This window comes from Jaculus jaculus, chromosome 22 (genome assembly GCF_020740685.1).
Source record: "Jaculus jaculus isolate mJacJac1 chromosome 22, mJacJac1.mat.Y.cur, whole genome shotgun sequence".
Lineage (NCBI taxonomy): Eukaryota > Metazoa > Chordata > Mammalia > Rodentia > Dipodidae > Jaculus > Jaculus jaculus.
Genome location: NC_059123.1, coordinates 10,017,687 through 10,039,849, shown reverse-complemented (window position 1 = coordinate 10,039,849; position 22,163 = coordinate 10,017,687). Strand labels below are relative to the sequence as shown.

Here is a 22,163-nt window from a genome sequence, read left to right as displayed (position 1 = left end):
GTCAGCGCAGAAGACGCCGTGCCCGTACAAGGAGCAGCGAGCTGGCGCGGCGCAGCTGCGCATTAGAGGGACGCCGCGCTGTCATCCCCTGGGCTCTGCCCCAGTGAGACGAGCTGGGCTGGGGCAGGGTTGCCCGAGGTATAAGCGAAGTAGTCTTAAACTACAAATTTGCTGAAACGGGTTATAGCATTAGGAAACCAGTAATACTTTATTTTCATGAAAACTAAAAAGAAATGCCCTTAGCGTATTAATTTCAGAAATACCAAGAAACATGCAATCCAACAGGGTCCACGTCCACTTTACTTAGGAGGTCACACTGGCCGTCGGCAAGCTCTGACACACCAGCAGGCCCGTGGAGAGCAGAACAGCAGCCGCGCCACAGGCCGAAGGGGGCAGCCGCCTCTGCCCATGGAGGAGTTCTCTCGGCTTTCAAAGGCTCTTTCAGCTTACGGCATTTCTTCTGGCTGTCACCAATCCTCAAACTAGAACCTCATCTTTTGGTGGTTTTTTCTTTTCTTAACCAAAGTTATCCAAGGCCATTCAAAAGGCGAATTAGGAAGGCGGGAACAAACTGACAGGTGTTATTTGTGTCTCAAGTCTCTGCAATTTACCAGTTTAACCCTTTCATATTTTATAAAGTAAATAATTGCCAGACTAAACCCAGCTGGTCCAATTAATTTTGAAGGTCAGCATAGCTTTTTGTACGGGACTGAAACTTCAAAGGGAAACAAAGCAATACACTGTGAGCAGGGACAGCGACCCCTCCCTCCTTCGTAAAGGCCGGCAGCCCTATCTGACATGCACACAGAGCAACACTGTGCGTGACGTCACTAAGCACTCATCAGTTTGGAGGGACTGGAAGACTGCTAAGGGTTTTAAGTATTTTTTTTTTTTTTTGCTATTTTCAATTGCTTTCATCTCCCCCCCACCCCCCGCTTATAACCAACATGCATCATTTTAAAAAAGCAATTCAAGCATTTCTATCAAATCTATGAGGTAAAAGCATATCAGCAAAATACATGAAAATTCAAGTTTACAGAATTCAATTCCAAAATTAGGAAATGTTTAGCACAGACTCTATAATCAAATCATCTTTTGCCATGGCTGTGACTAATATAAAAAACAGTCTAGCTACTTCCATTTGTAGTATTAGTAATATCAGCATTTCTCAGAAAAACAAGATTGCTTTGTTTTAGAGGCATTTTATTTAGATAACTAACAAATAATTAGATGTTCAGAAGCAGCGTACAATGAAAGAGAAATCAAATCAGTGACTGTATCATGTCTTTCCTCCTCTTTATAAGTCTAAAGCAAAGAGGGGGAAAAAAGGCATCCGCTTTGAGGGAAAAGTCAGAAAAATAGGCCAATATGTTTTTCTTCCCTATAACAGAAATAACTACAGGAAATGTAATTGTAATAAGAGGAACTGGATGTTGGCTTGCACACTCAATGACGTAAGAAAGACAGGCGCCGTACTACAAGAGCTCCGCCGCCCTTGTGGGAGACAGCGAGCACGCTCACAGGTCACCCAGGCCGTCGGGTCGTCAGACCCGCAGCTAAGTCCCAGCCCCGCTATTTCCCGCCCTGCCTGCCCGAGCACAGTCGCTCTGCAGGGCTGACGCTGTCTTCTGCTTGCTCCTTTAGTCCGTAACGACACTGTTCGCATGGCACGTGCTTCAAGTTCAGGCCTTCACTTCCGGAGTTGAAGAATAGATGGAATCTGAATTCTCTGATGCAATTTCTTCTACAAAGAACAGTCAATTATCGGAGGAAAGCAAATGTCAATTTGTGTAAGCAATTATAAAATTACACCAAGTCATTCTCAGTTTCTCCTAAGAATAATCTGAAATTTTCCTTCTTACACCCACACTGGGCAATCTAATAAAATCACCAAATATTTGCCAATGCTACCACTAACATCTATACTTGTTCTTCATTGCTGTTCCTTTAATCAAAGACACATGACCTTTCTCCATACTACACTCTAGGCAGTCCTTATAAACACTTGAATCCAAGTTTAGTTAAGCTTCAAAGGTTCCTCGCTGGGTCCACGCAAACTCCGTGTTCTAACACAGCCCACGCGTGCTGGGCGGCCTGGCTGCTCTTCCCTGGCTTTAAGCGGGAGCCAGTAACGTTCACATCCCTTGGGTCTTCCAAGCCTTAGGATGTTGCTTCTGTTTTGTCCTGAACACCTCCATCCTGTCCTGACCAACACCCCACTACTAAAACCTTGCCTGTTACCTATACACATCCCCAGGTACAAGTTTAAATGTCACTTTCAAACAGCCTTCTTTGATTCCCCCTTGCGATACACTTGTAACACAACTGCAGTGTGTTCAAATGGCACCTGTCTCTTGTGTTCTGAAGTCAGCCATCAGCCAGGCCGCTGCTGCGTCTTGGTGCTTTATACTGTGCACCAGGAATTCAAATGTTTCCTTCTAATATTTATTCTCAAGTCTGGCATGAGTTAAGCATATATTTTTAAAAGATTTCTTTTGCCAATGGCCAAAATGCATACCCACTTCCACGTTACACGTTATGTGAGTTCATTTGTACTCACCAAGCTCCTCCTCTGCGGTTTCGGGGAAACTCATCTTTGGCTTGGTCAGCTCACCACTGTCCTCTTCTAAGGGGGTGGGGGGGAAGCAGTGGTGATGAAAGATGTGAATTAAGAGCAGAGTAAGACAAGACTGTACCAAGCAATAACCCGCAGTAGGAACTCCTTTTCTATTTAGATAAGGTCTTGCTGTAGCCCAAGCTGACCTGGAATTCACTATGTTGTCCCAGGCTGGCCTCAAACGCACGCGATCCTCCTACCTCTGCCTCCCACGTGCTGGGATTAAAGGCGTGCGCCACCACACCTGGCCACAACTTCTTTTCAAATATATTCAATATATTCAAAAATATTTCTAAAATAGTAGCTCTTGCCGGGCGTGGTGGCGCACGCCTTTAATCCCAGCACTCGGGAGGCAGAGGTAGGAGGATTGCCATGAGTTCAAGGCCACCCTGAGATGACAGAGTTAATTCCAGGTCAGCCTGGACTACAGTGAAACCCTACCTCGAAAAGAAAAAAAAAAAGAAAAAAAAATTGTAAGCTGAAATAAAATAGTAGCTCTTCCTTCAGTAATTACTCTTAGCATTGCAACAGTTCTGGGACTAGTAACTAGTTTGACATTTTAGATACACAAACTAAAGACATGCCTGTTTTATTAAATAACAAGGACAAGTAACATTGCAAAGATTAGATACATTTACTTATAAATTCTGTAGGATAAAAACTAAAGAACACAGTGACTAATTTAGAGTCATGACTTCTCTTAGTTTAAAGACATTACGTAAATCAAAATCAATAGGAAAAATAAATATTGACACAAAATGAACTATAATAAATAAACAAACATAAAATCATGAATTCTGTTAACTCTGAAGAAAGCTCTTACCAGGAAGCACACACTTCCAAAGGCCATAAGTTTTCCCTACTACTGTTTGCCATAGTCTCAATGTCCCATCTTCAGAACCACTGGCATAGAGTTCTCCATCAGGACTAAACCTCACACAATGGATGGGACCAAAGTGTCCTTTGTAGGACTCTGAAAATGGTGGAGATGAAGGTTATTAGATAACACCAAATTATTAGGTTAAGCATTAATACAGTAGGGAAAATACTACCAGTTGTTGGGGAGAAAAAAACTCCTAAGAGAAAATACAAAAAATTATACCTAATTTAAAAATGAAGTAATTCTCATTACAAATTACTACCCCATTTCTACCATCTCTCTAAGATTACCCCTTTCCAAATCTAGCATATACCAGCTCAGGGTGTCCCCCCCCCCAAAAAAAAAAACAAACAGAACAGAAGATAGATCAATAAAAATCATGTGTTTCAGAAAGTAACAAGTCTAAGCCGGGCGTGGTGGCGCACGCCTTTAATCCCAGCACTCGGGAGGCAGAGGTAGGAGGATTGCCGTGAGTTCAAGGCCACCCTGAGACTACAGAGTTAATTCCAGGTCAGCCTGGACCAGAGTGAGACCCTACCTCGAAAAAGGAAAAAAAAAAAAAAAAAGAAAGTAACAAGTCTATCATCGGAATCCCAATTTCCCTATCAAAACTCACTGCTTACTTAGAAAATCCATTCTGACCATGTCCAGAGAGAACCACCAGGTGGCGCTCTTTGCACGTGCTGCCTCTTCAATTCCTAACCGAGCTATCTAGACACAACTAACTCCACTCCACACAATGTTGAGACACACTGAGCCTTAGGATTTTCATCTATGGAATCTAATGAGAAAGACCAGGGATGCTTTCTATTTGAGCAATACCTCTATTTCTGAACCTTTCCCATTTATAATCCAATGTCTCATCATCAAGGCTTTCTCCTATGCCAGTCTAGCCAGAGAATTAGGAAGCTGTAAAAGTGGGTGGTGTGTGCTCAGTGCTATCATGCTTGTCGACCACAAGTGAAGCCCAAGGTTCAACGCCAGCCCCCGCCCCCCAAAGCCCTACAGCAGAACATGAAGTTGAGCAATGAGGACGACGGCCAGAGACCCGACACTCATCCTCACCGGTGTCCTCACCAACTCCTCCTCGCGCCTCACTGCCGAGGTCCTGGGCCTCCCGGGGAGTCCCCACTCTGTCCCCAGGCCCCGTCGATCATCTTGACGGTCTAATGTGTGACCTCTACTTGCTAAGACTGATTTATGCAACCCAAGTTCACCATTTCCTCCCAAGAAACGGAAGAAGAAAGCGGCCTCCCATTCATCATGCCGAGTCCTCGCCCCTCGGTGCCAGGTGAGAGCTGCGCAGAGCCGCGCGCAGCCTGTTCGGCGCAGGGACCAGCAGACCCGGACGCCCGGCACAAGCCTCGGCGGACTCCCGAAGGGAGCGCTGGACGCCGCGTGAGCACCGGCCCGCGGCCACGCTCTCTACAGATTCTTAGAGGTTTCTAGGCTAAAAGGGGATAAGACCCATCAGGTATGCACCTGAAGTCTGAGAAATGTGTTTTTTAATGTGCTTCATATGACTTTGAAATATTGTTGTCCCTACCCAATAAACCCTAACAAAAACACCGCACAAAAGAATACCCGCCTAGGACCAACATTAGCTAATAGGACAGTTTGTTCTCGGGCCTACAAATTTCTATCCAATCCGGACAACCCTCACTCGTTTCTGTAAGGAGCACCAAGATTTAGTTAACTGAAACCTTCCTTTCAACATACTTGTAAGTGGACTGCACCAGCTGTCCCCTAAACTCAGGTGTTCTGCAATGCGCGGTCGCAGCGGTAACAGTTTGGAAGAGGGAGCCTTGCCGGGGAAGGGCGGGTGCGCCACTGCGGGCGGGCTTGCAGCGTCACGGCAGCACGCGCCCGGCCGCCGGGCCCCTCCTGCTGTGGCTGAGAAGGGCAGCTTCTGCTCGTGCCAAGCTGCCCTGCCATCACGAAGCCAAAATGAACACCCCATTTCCTCCCATCCGCTGCTGTGGGTTGGGCATTTTGTCCCAGCAATGAGAAGTGCAGCGATGCTCTACACCTACCTGAGCTGCTCACAGGCAGACCCCGTCTGTTCCAGGCCCTAAGTCATTAAGAGGGAGGGAAGCTCACCTAACTCTTCTCCACTACTGTAGTCGTACTTGTACAGTTTGAAGTCCTCCCCGCCTGCCACAAGAAACTCCTTCTCACGGTGAAGAGATGCAGAATTGATGGTTGCAGGAGCTTCAAACGATTTAATGGGGTCCAAACTGGCAATGAATGGTAACATGTTTACAAACATTCAATTCATGCTGTTAAAAATTGTAAGATGAGGGCTGGAGAGATGGCTTAGCGGTTAAGCGCTCGCCTGTGAAGCCTAAGGACCCCGGGGTTCGAGGCTGGATTCCCCAGGACCCACGTTAGCCAGATGCACAAGGGGGCGCACGCGTCTGGAGTTTGTTTGCAGTGGCTGGAGGCCCTGGCGCGCCCATTCTCTATCTGTCTCTTTCTCTCCTCTCTCTGTCACTTTCAAATCAATAAATAAAAATGAACAAAAAATATTTTCAAAAAATTGTAAGATGAAGCCTGGAGAGATGGCTTAGCACTTAAGGTGCTTGCCTACAAAACCTAAGGACCCAGGTTCAATTCCACAAAAGCCCCAGAAGCCAGATGCACATGGTGGCACATGTGTCTGAAGTTTTTCTGCAGTGGCTAGAAGCCCTAGTGTGTCCATTCTCTTTCTCTCTAATAAATAATTGCAAAATGATATTTACTGCTCCTAAAATCTAAAACCCTCCTTGTAATATTAATTTAAACAAACATAAGGTATTGTTTTACAAAAAACAAGCAACAGTTTAGAAGGATGTTATGCCTGAGGAGAGTCCATCTCTGGCATGGTAAGGCTCCTCAGTGGAGGAAATTCCACATTTTAGGCAGCAGCAAGTTCCCGGATATCAGCGTTGGGCTCCAATAACAGCATGAACAATACAGTAGGCTTTGTGGTGCTTCGTTTCTGAAACAAGGTCTGAGACACAGCTCAGTCTGGCCTCCTGCCTCAGCCTCCCGAGTGCTGAAATGCATCATCATGCTTGGCTAGTATTTGAGCTTTGTACAAGCACGCATTAGGAGGGTACACATAAATGGCCTCCAGGCTGGGCAGTGTGCACACTGAAGGCCAGCCTGGGTGACCCGTGTCCAGAAACCAGAGGCTACGGAAGCAGAGCACCTGCCCAGTACGGGCAGGCCCTGGGCTCAATCTCCATCACTATAAGGCAGAAAAGGGTTTACAGGGCATAATTAATTACTTTATCATAGAGGATTATTATAAAGCTTTCTCAATTGTCAAGAAAATGCCACAACCTATGAAATTTCTGTAACTAGCTGTTTCATTACCAGGCAGTAAAAGGATAACTAAATTAGAAAGTGTACTTGTATAATAAAATCAATATGTAACAATGCTTCACTTCAAAAATCCAATTATTTAGACAGCTCTTTCCCAGTTCAATCCTGAAAACCATGAAATGAGCTCCAGCACAATGTTTAAACAACAGAAAGGATGTCACCCATTCCCATCAACACTGCCATGAGCTCGAGAATCTCACCCAGCACCCCCACAGAGGAGCCAGCCAGAGTTTGGGTGTTCAGTCAACAAGCCGGCAAATTTTTGAATCAAACGGGGCTTGAGCTGGACGTGGTGGCGCACGCCTTTAATCCCAGCACTTGGGAGACAGAGAAAGGACTGCCTTGAGTTCAAAGCCACCCTGAGACCACATAGTGAATTCCAGGTCAGCACGGGCTAGAGCGAGACCCTACCTTAAAAAAAAAAAAAAAAAAAAAAAAAAAAAAGGGCTTTGAGGCAGCACTCTAGCAGAGCTGCATGGCGCCCAACTCCAGGAGTCAGGAGTAATGTATTTTCTAATTCAGCAGTTCAAGGCAACAGTACCCATTACTAATTTACTCTGTATATGTGAACTGCTTTACACATCAAGCTTCCAGCTTGACTGCCTTTCCTTCTTGTCGCCCAGTGAAGCGCCCCTTCAGAGCGAGTGAGGACTGTGGCCCAGGTGTAATAGTGTGTCTTTGTGGACATCATCTAGGTGCTTGCTCACACAGGAGCTGGTACTAGTCAAACAGGAAGATCTCATGGGATACGACCAAAAAGAATGTTCAAGAACATTTGTCAATTTAAAAAATGAAGGTTAGATCCATTATACAGTCCTAGTAAACAAAGGAAAAAAATCTGCAAGTATACAATAGAAAAAAAGAGGGAAAAGTCAAAACAGACCAGGAGAAATACAACTATTAACATATTTTTAAAATGTATTTTTGACAACATCACATACTACATTGCTAGTCACAAAACTCAAGTCAGCTTAAAAAAAAAAAAAAAAAAAACAGACCAGGTACGGTGGTGCACACCTTTAGTCCCAGCCCATGGGAGGCAGAGGTAGGAGAATCACCACGAGTTCAAAGCCAGCCTGAGACTACATAGTGAATCCCAAGTCAGCCTGTGCTTGAGCAGGACCCCATCTCAGAAACCCTCAAAATAAAATCAGTAGATTTGCATACACTTGTGATCAAAAAAATAAAAATCAGTTTCTCCTTTTCAAATATGCCTTCCAAGTAAGCAACTCATCCTTCTATTACCCCCAAAAGAACAGGGAGCAAGTTCTCGGACACACCTCGCTGCGCTGTGGAAAGCGATAGACCGTCCGTAAGTAATGACGAGGATCTCGCCCTCAGGAACATACTCCACACTGCTGACAGACATACTAAAATTCAGAGACTTCACTTCTGTCATAGTAGCATGATCCCAAAGGCTGCCAAAAGAAGAAACGAAGATAAAAGTTTATTCACTGAAGGTAAAAAAAAAAAATTAACTTCTAGTTGTAGTTGCACAAAAAAATTATGACAAAATAATTACACAATAATCACTGCAAACCACAAAGCAAACATATTTGAATTACTATAAAACATTACAATTTGTGGTAGGATGCTGGTGAAATCAACTTTGTACAGTTTCCAAACAACTTGGCGAAATGATTCTGTTCTGATAAATCCTAGTTTAACAGCTTCAGCAGCTGAAGTGTGATTGTGAACACCGCTGTTTATGTCAAGCTGATGACGGTTGAACTCTCTTCACGTAAAGTCCCTCATTTAGGAACACAGCATTTCAAACGACTCTTTCAAGGCTCCTGAGCTCCCTGAGCCACCGAGGACACCTGCTGGGGAGGCGGCCCGCAGCGAGGTGACTGCCTGCTTGCCCAGCCTGTCTCAAGAAAGTGCAGGGCAGCCGGGCGTGAGCTGCAGGCCACCCCGAGACTCCATAGTGAGTTCCAGGTCAGCCCAGGTCAGCCTGGGCTAGAGCGAGCCTCTACCTCGAAAAACCAAACAAAAAAAAAAGAGAAAAAGAACAGAAAGTGGAGTGCAGACATGGCTAGCATGTTCTTGTTCTCTTCTCCACACACACACACACACACACACACACACACACACACACACACACAATGGCATGCAGGGACACGTACATAGTTTTAAAAGGACACCCACTCTGGTTAAGTTACCAGAATTTTTAATATTCTTCAGATCTTTATGTACATAAAAATAGCTGGGCGTGGTGGCACATGCCTTTAATCACAGCACTAGGGAAGAGGTAGGAGGAGGATCGCCGTGAGCTCGAGGCCACCCTGAGAATACAGAGTGAATTCCAGGTCAGCCTGGGCTAGAGCGAGACCTTACCTCAAAATAACCAAAATAAATAAAAAATAAATGTAGAGTAGCAAATAAACATGGCCTGTGTCAACTTAAATTTTAACTTTCAGAGACATTTTCAACATAAATTATAACAAGCACCAAAGGTCAAAGCCTGTCTCGGCTCCAAACGCTCACCGGACGGTTTTCTCGTCGGCTGAGAGGATGTGCCTGTCCCCGCCGCACCACAGGGCCTTCTTGATGCCGGAAGTGTGGCCGCTGACCTCCTCGGGCTCTGCGTGCGCCCCGACAGACAGTTGAGTGAGTGAGGAAAGAGGAGCGTGAGCCCAGGGCAAGGCAGCCTGAGTCAGAGCCGAGGCGCAGGGCTCCCGGCCGGGATGACAATCTCGCTGCACAACGGGGGACAGCAGCCGCGCCCCGTTCCCGCCGCACCCCGTTCCCGCCGCGCAGGCAGTGCAGGCAGCTCGGCCCTCCCTGTACAAGCAAGCCTGCAGACCCTAACACTCTCCTGCACCTCCATCGTGAAAGCATCAGGCTCACTTACTATCATGACAAAACTAATACAATTTTAAGCAACAGGAAGAACTATCCAAGGGTAATACAGTAAATGCACCAATGCTAAAATGAAATATACATAGGAAGAAAGATTAGGAGCATATAAACTCCAAACTAAAAAGACTACAGTGATCAATACTAGATGAGAAATGTTTCCTTTTTGTCATTACTTTCCAAATCTGGGCACTTCTTTAATCAGTTAAAGTTATTTGAATTACAAGCAGGCGTGGTGGCACACACCTTTAATCCCAGCACTGAGGAGGCAGAGGAAGCAGGATCACTGTGAGTTCAAGGCCAGTACAAGACTAACTGCAGGACAGACTGGGCTAGAGGGAGACTCTACCTCAAAACACAAACAAAAATGGGTTATTTGTATAAAAGGAAATAAGAGCACACGCTGGTAATCCATGTTTACCTGCTTCTGGTTTGTTGAGGTCATATATGCGTAACAGTTTATCCTGTCCTCCAGTCAACAAGTAATTGCTATCCTGAAAGCACAAAGAAAAGTATCTGCAGATTAGCTACGCGACACTTGTCCTCTCTGAACCCTCCACACCCAAGTCCACTTACCAACAGAGACTTCCAGAGGCTGCTGTGGCCCAGCTGCTGTGTGGCCTGGTACCCCCAACACAAGCATTCCCTCTGCCGGGTTCCTGCCCCTAAGTGCCCCCGGCTGTGATCTCAACAATCCCTTCTCTCTTCCCAGAGTAGTCCACAATAGTTATTTGGGCTTTTTAGATAAATGCTAATGTTGGAAGCCCGAGACATGAGTTCCAGAGCTTTATAAAAGCTTCACAGGATTAGCTGAGAAAATCAAATTTCTGTGGTATAATATACAACCAAATCAAGTGAGAGACAACAGCACAAACAAGTAGGCAGTCACCTCATTTCATCTCCTCCCTCGCTAGGACCGGAGCCCAGGGCCTGGCCTGCTCCGCGCTCGGGGAGCTAGTCCTCACGGCGGGTGCCACGTCCCGCTACCGTACCTGAGTGAAGTCCACCGTCTTGACAATGTGCTTATGAGCCAGGCTCATCAGCTCATCTCCTGAGACAGCATCCCACACTTTGCTAAAATGAAAATAAACATTGCACGTCGATATTTTAAAAGGTTAAATATAACAGCTATTTTAATACAAAATAACCTAGCTCAGTAAATTTTATGTAAATATATTGTCTCCCTTGTTTCTAATATTCCTCACAATTTGAGAAATTACTTAAAGCCTAAAGAAAAACTCCATGGAAGCTTCATAGTCCTATTTTTGTCAGTGAAAAGCAGACTTTGAGCAAGATTCAGTCACTACTTCATCTCTTACTTTTATTATTTTTATTCTTTTGGTTTTCCAAGGTAGGGTCTCATTCTAGCTCAGGCTGACCTGGAATTCACTATGTAATCTCAGGATGGCCTCGAACTCATGGCAACCCTCCTACCTCTGCCTCCCGAGTGCTTGGATTAATTAAAGGTGTGCGCCGCCACATCTGGCTTCCCTCTCTTATTTTATCCATTAGCTAGAATATCTTTTCAGTAAGCCTACAGAGTATTTTAACGATTTTTTAGTTCACCAGGTCATTTCTTTTTTCCTCTCTATTCACATTCAGGTTCAAAAATTCAACAAAAAACTAAAATGTAGTTGTTTAAAAACTTTATTGGAGCTGGGTATGGTGGTGTGGACCTTTAATCTCAACACTTGGGAGGCAGAGGGAGGAGGATAACTGACAGTTTGAAGCCAGCCTGAGACTACATTACAGGTCAGCCTAGACTAGAATGAGTTCTTAACCTTGAAAATCAAAAAAAAAAAAAAAAAAAATTACTGGAGAACTGGAGAATGAAGGACCTTAGAGGTCATTTAAAATTCTCAATCAAGAGCTGGAGACATGGCTTAGCTGTCAATGCACTTGCCTGTGAAACCTAAGGACCGGGATTCGGTTCCCCGGGACCCCTGTGAGCCAGCGGCACACACGGTGGAGCGTGCTTCTGGAGTTTGCATACAGTGGCTAAGGCCCTGGTGTGCCCATCCCCCCCATAAATAAATAAGTTTAAAACTTACTAAAACAATTCTTTAAAGGAAGATCACAGAGGGCCAGCCATGGTGGCTGTAACCCCCCTGCATTTGACTGCGCTTAGCACAGGCTGAGGCAAGAGGTCTGTGAATTCCAGCCAGTCTGTTCTATGCAAACAGACCAATCCTAAATAAACAAACAAACAAATAAGCAAGCAAGAGGTATCTTTTGTTTTGTTTGCTTGATATATGGCATTCTAAACTGAGTGTTAAGGGCACAGTGGGAGTAAAAAAAAGCTCCTGTTCAGTAGAGCTTTAGCTGACAGAAATGCGCATTAAGTAGCATGTTTAGTAAATATACACCTGTAATCTCAGGTATTGTGGTGGTGTGAGTAGAATTGATGGCCCCCAACATATTCAGTTCTTTATTGTTTGTAGTTTGTATCTGATCTGCAGCCACCTGGCTGGAGGCAGCACTGGGTGGGTCTTAAGGTGTGGTGGGGGTTTCAGATTTCAACCTAAATATATGCAAAGTGTGCCTAGCAGGAGCTCCTGAGTGTGCTGTGGCTTTTGACTTTTGGCTGGCACTTCTCTCTCTCTCTGCCTGGTCTGTGTGGGCCCTTACCAGGTCAGAGCCCAGCTCGGGCACCCACACAGCAAGCCCTGAGATCATGCCCACCTCTCCGCACTCAATCTCTGGCCACAGGAACTCTCTTCTCTGCAGTCCTCTCTACTCCACCTTACCTCAGGCCCCACCCCACTTTTTCTCACCCCATTTCATTGTATTTCTCTGATTCTAGCCACCCAATTATCAACCATTCCTCCAACAAGCTGTGTGTCTGCACCTGTTTCAGAGCAGACGGCACTCGGTTCATCCCATGCGGGATTCCCACCGATGCAGGATTCCCACCGATGCAGGATTCCCACCGATGCAGGAATCCCACCGATGCAGAAGTCCCACTGCGTCTTCAGCTCCTTCCTACCAGTACCAATAGCTGCCTGCCACCTGCCTGCCACAGACTCACTTGGGGCACAGTGCTTGACTTTGCTTGGCTTTTCTCTCTGTCTACACACGTTCAGCTTTGCGCACGAGATACTAGCTGTGTGGCTAAGACTTCACTGGAAGTCAGATCTGTGGCAAACAGCAAGTGAAGAAAGTGCCAAATGGACCTGAACTTTCTGAGTTACCTGAATGAGTCAAGAAAACTCTAGCCAATGTTTGTGCTTTGATCTCTTTTTATTTTTTTTGGGGGGGGGGGGGGCGTAACTATCTGGGAGGTGAGGACCATACTGGTGTTTGAACCCAGAGTCTTACATAGTAAGCAAGCAAACTAAATAATCTTCCAGGGTCTTCTTGAGTCTTACGACACTGCTGAGACCACGCATGCATTCCTGGTGGGAAACAGCTGCAGTGAGCACCGCAGCGCTGGCTCCGCAGTTGATCACCCGTCTTCTGTTAGTCTTCCGCTTAGAAACCGCGGGACAGCGGCACGGCACTCGGACAGCTCACGACCTCCTCACTAGGAGTGACTGAACAGTGTCACCATTCACAGGAAAGACCCTAAAACAGTCTTGAGTACTTAGAAGAATCTGGAACAGTATGTCTTCCAATTTATTACACAACCTTCAAGCAAGAAACTGATATAAACAAGGCAGCTACAGGATCCAGCTTCCTAAACTTTCTGTACAACCCATAAGGTTTGTCATCGCTGTGCAAATGGTGACAAAGCTCATTCTCCTCATTCCCTACACACAGTAAGCAGTGCTCTCCATCTAGGCAGTGTTTGTTCATGTCTCGAGAACAGACTTCTGTAAGTGTGAAGACACATTTTAAAGCCTTAACAAACTACCTTAGGGACAATCAAATCAAAGCAAATTACCCAACCACACTGACCAAGTCATCAAGGAGGTCATATGCCTTTGATTTCTCAGAAAGCAGAGAAAAGTGGGCTCTCTCTACGGCCTAGAGCTCAGGGGGAGCATGTTGTGGCACAAGATCCTGTTCAGCCTTGAAACCACAGCCACAGTGACCTCTGCCCTCTGTGTGTAACAGATAACACGAGGCTAGGTACCACAGTCTGATGCCCCATGCCCCTCAAGCAATGTGTGATGACCACTGGGAGCTGGCCCAGGCTTCTAAGAAGTGAGGCATCAGGACATGGTGGGGAGGGGGCACCTCCTTGAAGGGGACTGTGTGTCCCTGGGCTCTCCCTCACATCACTGCCATGAGTTAAAAGAGTTTGTACTGTGTCATGCTCCAGTATGACACGCTGTCTTGGGCCTAGAACCACAGGCCAAAACCTCACAACAGAGACAAAATAAACCATTTTTCTCTAAATACCAAGCCACAAGTGAGTTTTCTACAGAAGAATAGGAGGAAAAGGATTTTTGTAAACATGTGTTATGTCAACTAGGATTAACCAGGCAAGTTGGAACTAATGGATCAAGTTTTATCACAGCAGGCCTCATATAAGTCATTAAAGGGAGAAAAACACGTGAATGCAGACCCTCCCACATCTCACAAATAAATGTATGACACTTGTACAAATAAAAGAAATGAAATATCACTTACTAAGTGCCTCCTAGTGACAGACACTGCTAGACTCCAAGGATACAATGAAGAACGATCTCCCAGTTCCTCCAATAAACTCATTTTGATCTTATTTTACAGTAGGATAACCAAGGTTTAAAAAAAATCATATAATCAGACTAGGCATAATGGTGTACACCTTTAATGCCAGCACTTGGGAGGCCCAGGTAAAGTGCCATGAGTTCAAAGCCACCCTGACACTACAATGTGATTCCAAGTCAGCCTAGGCTAGAATGAGACCCTACCTTAAAAACAAAAAAGCATGGGTCAAATTAAAAAGGCGGCAGAGCCGGCACATGACTGTGGCTACCGAAGACCAATGTCACATCTTTCATTCTATCAGGATAAGTTAAAACCCTGAGAGAAGTATTACTAGAAAATCCTCTCTTGCTATTTAAATCTACTCTACTTTCATTCCACAATAAACAGAAGTCATGGAAATTTCAAAATAGCACATATGATTTCAGATTTCAGTCTATGTATCTGAAGCATGAATTTACTAAATATTAAATATCCACAACCCAAGATATTTGATGATTCAAACACAGACTGCCTTCCTCCGTGTTCATGAGCTTGCAGGTACAGATGTTATGACCTGAAGTGTTAAGAAAGCATAAAACTGTCCACATGCATGCCCTCAAATGTGTAATTCTGTTTACTTTTCAATATTCTTAAGTGGGTGAAACCAAGATAACTAGTCCTGAGGCTATTTTCAGGGTCCGATTCAATCACTATTTAATGTGCCACTCTACCTGGCCCTCCCAAGTGCTGGCATTAAAGGTGTACGCCACCATGCCTGGTCTGATTATATGTTTTTTTTAAAAAACCTTTTCTTTCTGGACATCTCCAAGTAATTATCACAGGCGCAGAAATTCCTCTAAAGCTGCTTTTTCATTTCTTTTCCAGAGGGCTGACTTTAAATAATCTTGTCAAGTGTACAAACCAGGGTTCGTCGTGGATTTTGCTATGAGACGACAGGCATCCTTCCCGGCAAGCTTCATGGGGAAAATTAGTAGAAGCTAACAAGGTGGACTATGCATGCGGTTAACTCTGCCAAGGGTGTGTGACAGCAAAGTGAGGTTAACCAAAATTATCTATCTTTAGGCCACAATCTAAAAGTTTATCTCTTGGAATATTATATATTTAAAATTATCACCTTATGAACTATTAGTTTATTAATATGGGATTGCAACCTAATTGCCAGAATTAAGTATTTTGGGTTATTTTTAGACAGGCTCTTCCCAGACCAAGTTGGCCTAGAATTACTATATATTCCATTCTACTCTCGAACCACCTGAACGCAAGGACCACGGGCAAGGGCAGCCCACGTCCTACTTAACAAGGCAAGCATGATGCTACATTCCCGTAATATCAGCGACTTGGGAGGCTGACTCAGGAGTTCTGAAAGTTTTAGCCAGTCCAGACAACTTAGTAAGACTGTATCTCAAAATAAGAAAGGACTAAGAATGTAACTTAGTAGAGTGCTTGCCCAGCATATCAAAAGCCTGGCCAGTACCAAAACAACAAAACCCCAGCCCCTTACCAAACAGTGAAATCTGCAGTTGTGTAACGTTAATCCAATCTTGTACATCCGTTATATAGTCAATAAAATTCATCCCCATGGGTGATATTCCTACTGAACTGAGTGAAAAATAAAGTAGGAAGGACTGAAGAAGACATCTCAATTATAGACACAAATGATCTGGGGGAAAGAAAATCAGTACCTACAATTCATCCATCCATTGTACTACTTCACAATTTTTTTCAAGTTACTTATTTGACAAAGTACTTAACCAGAAATACAAAACATGGCCCCCATTTTAAAAAAATGGCCCCTGAACTTAGGCAGCGCCGGCACGTGGGTCAGATGGGCGCGTCAGCGCGCACAGCGCAGCAGGGGCCCGAGCAGGACGGCGCGCGCCTGCACCGGAGCCCAGCGCTTCAGAAGGAAGCCTCGCGGCCCGTCACCTGCACTGCGAGCCCCACCTCCCAGAGCCAGCACTACAGTACCGTGACGTGTGAGTTAACACGCACGTCTCCATCGAAAATGAACTTTGGCCTAAAAATACTAACATCTTAGAAAACAAATTCATTTTTAAAAATCGGAATTCTCTAGCTTCATAGAAGCAGAGCACAAAGTGTTACAACAGCCATGCACAATGCTGTAATAGCAATGTCATTAGAGACAATTATAACTTTTCTTAACCCATCTTTCAACATCCCCAATTTAATTCCATAGAGCATTACACATTTCTTTTAAAACTCTACAGTTACTTTAAAATTTACCTAAGGCGGGCTTGAAGCAATAGCTCAGTGGTTAAAGGCTCTTCTTTGCAAAACCTGTCAACCCATTTGGATCCCCCATACCCACCTAAAGGCAAATGCTCAAAGGGGCACATGCATGTGGAGTTCATCTGCAGTGGCAAGAGAACCCTGGCATGCCCATCCACTCTCTTATTCTCTCCCCCTTTCATTTAACTTGTTTCTGCTCACAAATCACTAAAAATAAAGCTGGGCATGGTGGCGCAAACCTTTAATCCCAGCACTTGGGAGGCAGAGGCAGGAGGATCACCGTGAGTTCAAGACCACCCTGAGACTTCGTAGTAAATTCCAAGTCAGCCTGAGCTAGAGTGAGACCCTCCCTCAGGGGGGGGAAAAAAAAAAAAACTTCAGAGATTAGACAGGTGTGGGGGTGCACACCTTTAATCCCACCACTTGGGAGGCAGAGGTAGGAGGCTTGCTGTGTCAGAGGTCACCCTGAGATTACATAGCAAATTTCAGGTCACCCTGGGTTAGAGGGAGACCCTACCTGCCTCGAAAAACAAAACAAACAAAAAGAACTTTAAAAATTTACCTGAACTACAGCTCACAGTGTAGTACATAAAGTAAATAAATGCGAAGGTCATATGTTTATAAGAATCTAAGTGTTTTATTTTACACTCAACATGCTTAATTTACTTAAAACATAGCTGAACACATTTATAATTGCTGCTCCTCAGTGTGAAAGTCTGGTAAAAATGAACTTGAGCCAGGCGTGGTGGCGCACGCCTTTAATCCCAGCACTCAGGAGGCAGACGTAGGAGGATCGCCGTGAGTTCGAGGCCATCCTGAGACTACATAGTGAATTCCAGGTCAGCCTGGGCTAGAGTGAAACCCTACCTCGAAAAATAAAAAAATAAAATAAAATGAAGTTAAGATACAAAAATTATTTTTAGCAAATATATTACAGGGGCTAGAGAGATGGCTTAGTGGTCAAGTGCTTGCCTGTGAAGCCTAAGGACTCAGGTTTGAGACTCGATTCCCCAAGACCCACATTAGCCAGATGCACCAGGGGGCGCATGCATCTGGAGTTCATCTGCAGTGGCTGGAGGCCTTGGCATACCCATTCTCTCTCCCTCCCTCTCTGTCTGGCCCTCTCAAATGAAGAAATAAAAACAAACAAGAAAAAAATTTTTAAAGTATGTATGACACACGCCCCAAAGAAGTGGAGTCACTGTGGTGAGGACCGTGTGTTCAGCGCAGCCTCAGTGGAGGTCCCAGTGATGAGAATGCCCCGGAGAAGCTGACTACACCGATGGGTGACATGACCCAGAGGATCACTGCAGGGACCAGAACCAGCAAACCCAACCACGGCGACTTCGTCCCCAGACCATCCACCTCGAATGCATCTGACTAGTCAGCAGAGAAGACCTGGTGGCAGTGAGGAGCCAGGCCCTGGAGTGAGACCATGGCAGCCACATCAGAAGCTCTACCAAGACACTGCGTACCTACGAGAACCATTTAGATTTAAATCTCTACAAACAAGGAGTTCCTATGACAGGGACGGTTTTAAACACATGCCCAGTTACCTATCACGTATCACTAGGGGGGTTATTTAGAGAAGTGGAGGTAAAAACCATCACCACCATGTTTCCCTGGGCTCTTTGGCAAGATGGCAGCATCCAGGGAGGCAAAGTCACTGAGCCTGGGAAGCCCCTGACCCGCCAACGACAAAGCAGCACACAGAATGGACCACGGGAACCTCGGTGCACCCAAACACCGTGTTCTCAATGGCAGCTACTGAGTCAGAATCTGATGAATAACGACAGCTGAAAATCCTAATTATTTCAGCACATAATCAACAGAGACCAGTACCAGAGGCTGCTGTGATAACTTACGCTGTGAAGTCGGCAGCTGCTGTGGCCGCTTTGGTGGCATCCTTATTCAATGTGGCACCCCAAACAGCTCCTTTATGACCCAAAAATGTTCCAATCCAGTCTCCTGTATCTCCCTGGCGTAACATAGGCTTGCCATCTAGAAAAATGCAAAAGACAAGTGGTTTAGAAGTCAACTGTTTATACAACATTCAAACATTTAAAAAAAACAAAAAGGATAGAGGGCTGGAGGCTTAGAGATTAAGGTGCTTGCCTGCAAAGCCAAGGAACCCAGGTTTGATTCCCCAGGAGCCACATAAGCCAGACATACAAGGTGGCGCATGCGTCTGAAGTTCATGTGCAGTGGCCAAAGGCCCTGGCGTGGCACCCTTTCTCTCTCTCTCACTCATGAATAAATAAAATGTATTGGAACAGCAAAGCAAAAAGTGTCAAATGATTGTCACTTCTTTTTCTTTTTTCCTTAAATTATTTATTTATTTATTTATTTATTTGACAGAGTAGGCACGCCAGGGCCTCCAGCCAGTGCAGGTGAACTCCAGAAGCGTGCGCCCCATTGTGTATCTAGCTAACTTGGGTCCTGGGGAATCCAACCTGGGTGTTTTGGCTTTTCAGGCAAAGGCCTTAACTGCTAAGCCATCCCTCTAGCCCCCCCACTTACTTCTATAAGCTCTGGGGAGTACCAGATACTGGCTCCAATCCTAGAGACTGAGGTCACTAAGTAATATCCAGAAATAATACGTAAGAGCTGACCTGGTCATGCTTTGGGGAGGGGAAGGAGGGAAGCACCAGAGATTTTGAGACCAGCATGTGGCTCACCTATCCAAGCACTGATTAAACAATAACAACAAGGCAGGAGGAAGCCAATAAGCTGCTTCAAAGCGGTCTACACGTTGAGTCATTCTTACTGTTGTTGTTGTTGTTTTGAACCAGCTAAAGCTAAATCACATTGGCCCCTGTGAAAAATAAAAACTAGGCTACCACCATAAAGGACGACGATGCACGGGGCGGAATGTGTTTGCAAAGGCACCGGGGGCATCGTTTCTCCCTCCCGTCCATGGAAGACAACATACAGCTTGTAGGTAGCCAGTGTCTGGTAGTTGTGGTGCAGGCCCCCCCAGGATTTTCGGGGACCAGGAGGGAGGTGGGTGACGTCTGTGGCCAGTATCGGAGGTCATGATCACCGTCACCACCCGCGGGAGCACGGGCGGGGGGAAGGATGGGTGGGCGTGGATGTTGTGGGTGGGGGTGGATGTGGATGGCTGAGGGGTGGGCGTGGATGTTGCGGGTGGGGGTGGATGCGGATGGGTGAGGGGTGGGCGTGGATGTTGCGGGTGGGGGTGGAGGTGGATGGGTGAGGGGTGGGCGTGGATGTTGCGGGTGGGGGTGGAGGTGGATGGGTGAGGGGTGGGCGTGGATGCTGCGGGTGGGGGTGGAGGTGGATGGGTGAGGGGTGGGCGTGGATGTTGCGGGTGGGGGTGGATGGGTGGGCTGTGGGGAGCCCCGGGGGTGGGGGGCGGATGTGGGTGGCAGCCGAAGCCGGGCTCCCCGCTCTCTCCGGGCCTCACCTTTGCAAGCGCTGATGAGGAAGTACCCGTAAGGCGTGATGCCGCTGAAGGCCAGGTCCACCACGGGCCGCGTGTGACCCGAGCAGGTGAGCGGCGTCTGTCTCATGGCCATGACCGGCGGGCGGGCGGGCGGGCGGGCCGGGGCGGGCGTCGGTCCTTTCCTCCTCGGCCGCGGGCTGGACACCGACGCCGGGGCGGGGAGGCGCGGTGCGGCGAAGAGGCGGGGACGACGGGGCCGAGGAGCAGCGACCGCCGCCGCCGCCGCCGCCGAGGGACAGGGACGCGCAGGGGAAGGGGAGAGCCGGCCCCGCCGCCACCCGCACCGTCCACACCGGTCCCGGCCGGAAGTGACGACACGCCGACGCACGGCGTGCGCGGAAGTGACGGCGGAGAAGGGCGGGCCGCCGGGCTGAACGCGTGGAGGCCCGGCGCGCATGCGCGGGGGGGGGGTCGTGACGCGGTGACGTCACGCAGAGGGCGGGGAGTGCGGCTGTCAATCACGCGGAAGATGCCCGCCGGCTTTCCCGAACAGGTGATTACTTGCAAATAAGGCCCGCGAATCAAAGATCTCGTGCTTGCTGTGGCGGCGCCCCGGAGGCAGAGGTGGGAAGATAGCTTGTGAGTTCAGAGGCCAGCCTTGCACTACATCTGCCTCTTAAAACAATAAAAAAAAAAAGAATGGGCTGGAGAGATGGCTTAGCGGTTAAGCGCTTGCCTGTGAAGCCTAAGGACCCCGGTTCGAGGCTCGGTTCCCCAGGTCCCACGTTGGCCAGATGCACAAGGGGGCGCACGCGTCTGGAGTTCGTTTGCAGAGGCTGGAAGCCCTGGCGCGCCCATTCTCTCTCTCTCCCTCTACCTGTCTTTCTCTCTGTGTCTGTCGCTCTCAAATAAATAAATTTAAAAAAAAAAAGAATTGGGCTGGAGGGAGGGATGGCTTAGCGGTTAAGGCATTTGCCCATGAAGCCAAAGGACCCAGGTTCGATTCCCCAGGACCCACGTAAGCCGGTGGCACATGCGTCTGGAGTTTGTTTGCAATGGCTGGAGACCCTGGCGCGCCCATTCCGTCTCTCTTCTATCTCTCTGCTTGCAAATACATAAATAAATAATTTAAAAATTCCGCAGCCATCTCTTCTGCTGTGTGATTTTCCCTTTATTGCTACTGTTTAGATGTGAATAAGATGTAGCTTTAAATAAATTTAAATTCAGTTTGCTTTCCCCTGAAAGACCAAAGTAATTAAACTCCAATTATTTTCAAAATGTAGTACCTGTACCAATAAACTTTTGAGCCTTCACTCCTAATATATGGAACAATAACTTGTAAATTATATGCACGTCGATTTTTATAGGCAGAAATATTAAAAGACTTTAGGAATTGAACAATACAGACTAGTGTCTTCCTGCAGGCATCTCAGTGGAGACATTGTGGCTCTACGCTGAAGTTTTCCTCAAAAAAAAAAAAAAAAAAAAAAGGCTCGCTCTGACAGCAGGGGTTCGTTTGTGTTTGTTTGAAAGTATCAGATGTAAACCCAGAATAGTTTTGTTTTTTTCATGACATTTTCCCTGAAGCAATGCCATGGTATATTATACCAATATCTAATCAATATAAACGTCTTGAGTGTTTTCTTTTTTTGCAACAAACATCTATTCTTTAAGACTCCAATCCAAAAAATACACTGCTGTAATCCCAGCATTCTGGAGGGTGAGGTAGGAAGATCCCTATGAATTTGAAGCCAGCCTGGAGTTTGCGATCCTGTCTCAAGAAAAATCCTCAAGTCAAGTAACTTGAATCGAACTTGAACTGTATGTCTCCATTTGCCAGCCTCACCCTGCTTCAGGAGTCTCTCAGTTCTGTGGGTTTTGTTGTTGTTTTCAACGTAGGGTCTCACTCTAGCCCAGGCTGACCTGGAGTTCACTATGGAGTCTCAGGCTGGCCTCCAACTCACGGTGATCCTCCTACCTCTGCCTCCCAAGTGCTGGGATTAAAGGCATGCGCCACCATGCCCAACTCAGTTCTGTCTTTTTTAAAGGAAAGAATTTAGCGAAGAGAAGCTGGGAGTTTAAGCAGAAGTTTATTAGCAAAACAGGAAGCAAGAACTCCTAAAAGAGATTGAAGTAGGCTACCCAGA

The 22,163-nt window shown here is 46.4% G+C and overlaps 1 protein-coding gene across 2 annotated transcripts; it reads right to left on the bottom strand.

Moving 5' to 3' along the window:
- Positions 1 to 184: 184 nt before the first annotated feature.
- On the bottom strand, positions 185 to 20,189 carry LOC101610166 (serine/threonine kinase receptor associated protein). 2 transcript variants are annotated; one of them, XM_004664446.3, is made up of 10 exons: positions 20,038 to 20,189; positions 18,476 to 18,611; positions 10,718 to 10,799; positions 10,147 to 10,219; positions 9,354 to 9,450; positions 8,147 to 8,284; positions 5,598 to 5,734; positions 3,441 to 3,590; positions 2,561 to 2,626; positions 185 to 1,744 (listed from the first exon to the last, which is right to left on the bottom strand). In XM_004664446.3, the coding sequence occupies exons 1-10, from the start codon at positions 20,147 to 20,149 to the stop codon at positions 1,683 to 1,685; spliced, it is 1,053 nt and encodes a 350-aa protein (XP_004664503.1). In that variant the 5' UTR covers positions 20,150 to 20,189; the 3' UTR covers positions 185 to 1,682. The 2 variants fall into 2 exon arrangements, with proteins under 2 accessions (XP_004664503.1, XP_044995470.1); XM_045139535.1 differs by having other exon boundaries at positions 185 to 1,741.
- Between the last annotated feature and the right edge of the window lie 1,974 nt (positions 20,190 to 22,163).

Excerpts from the sequence above, each read along its gene's own strand:
- LOC101610166 (XM_004664446.3), bottom strand. The coding sequence starts at position 20,149 with ATGGCCATGAGACAGACGCCGCTCACCTGCTCGGGTCACACGCGGCCC. Across the intron at positions 8,285-9,353 it reads GCCGACGAGAAAACCGTCCG|CCTTTGGGATCATGCTACTA; the intron begins GTGAGCGTTTGG and ends TTCTTTTGGCAG. Across the intron at positions 2,627-3,440 it reads TTGGAAGTGTGTGCTTCCTG|AAGAGGACAGTGGTGAGCTG; the intron begins GTAAGAGCTTTC and ends CCACCCCCTTAG.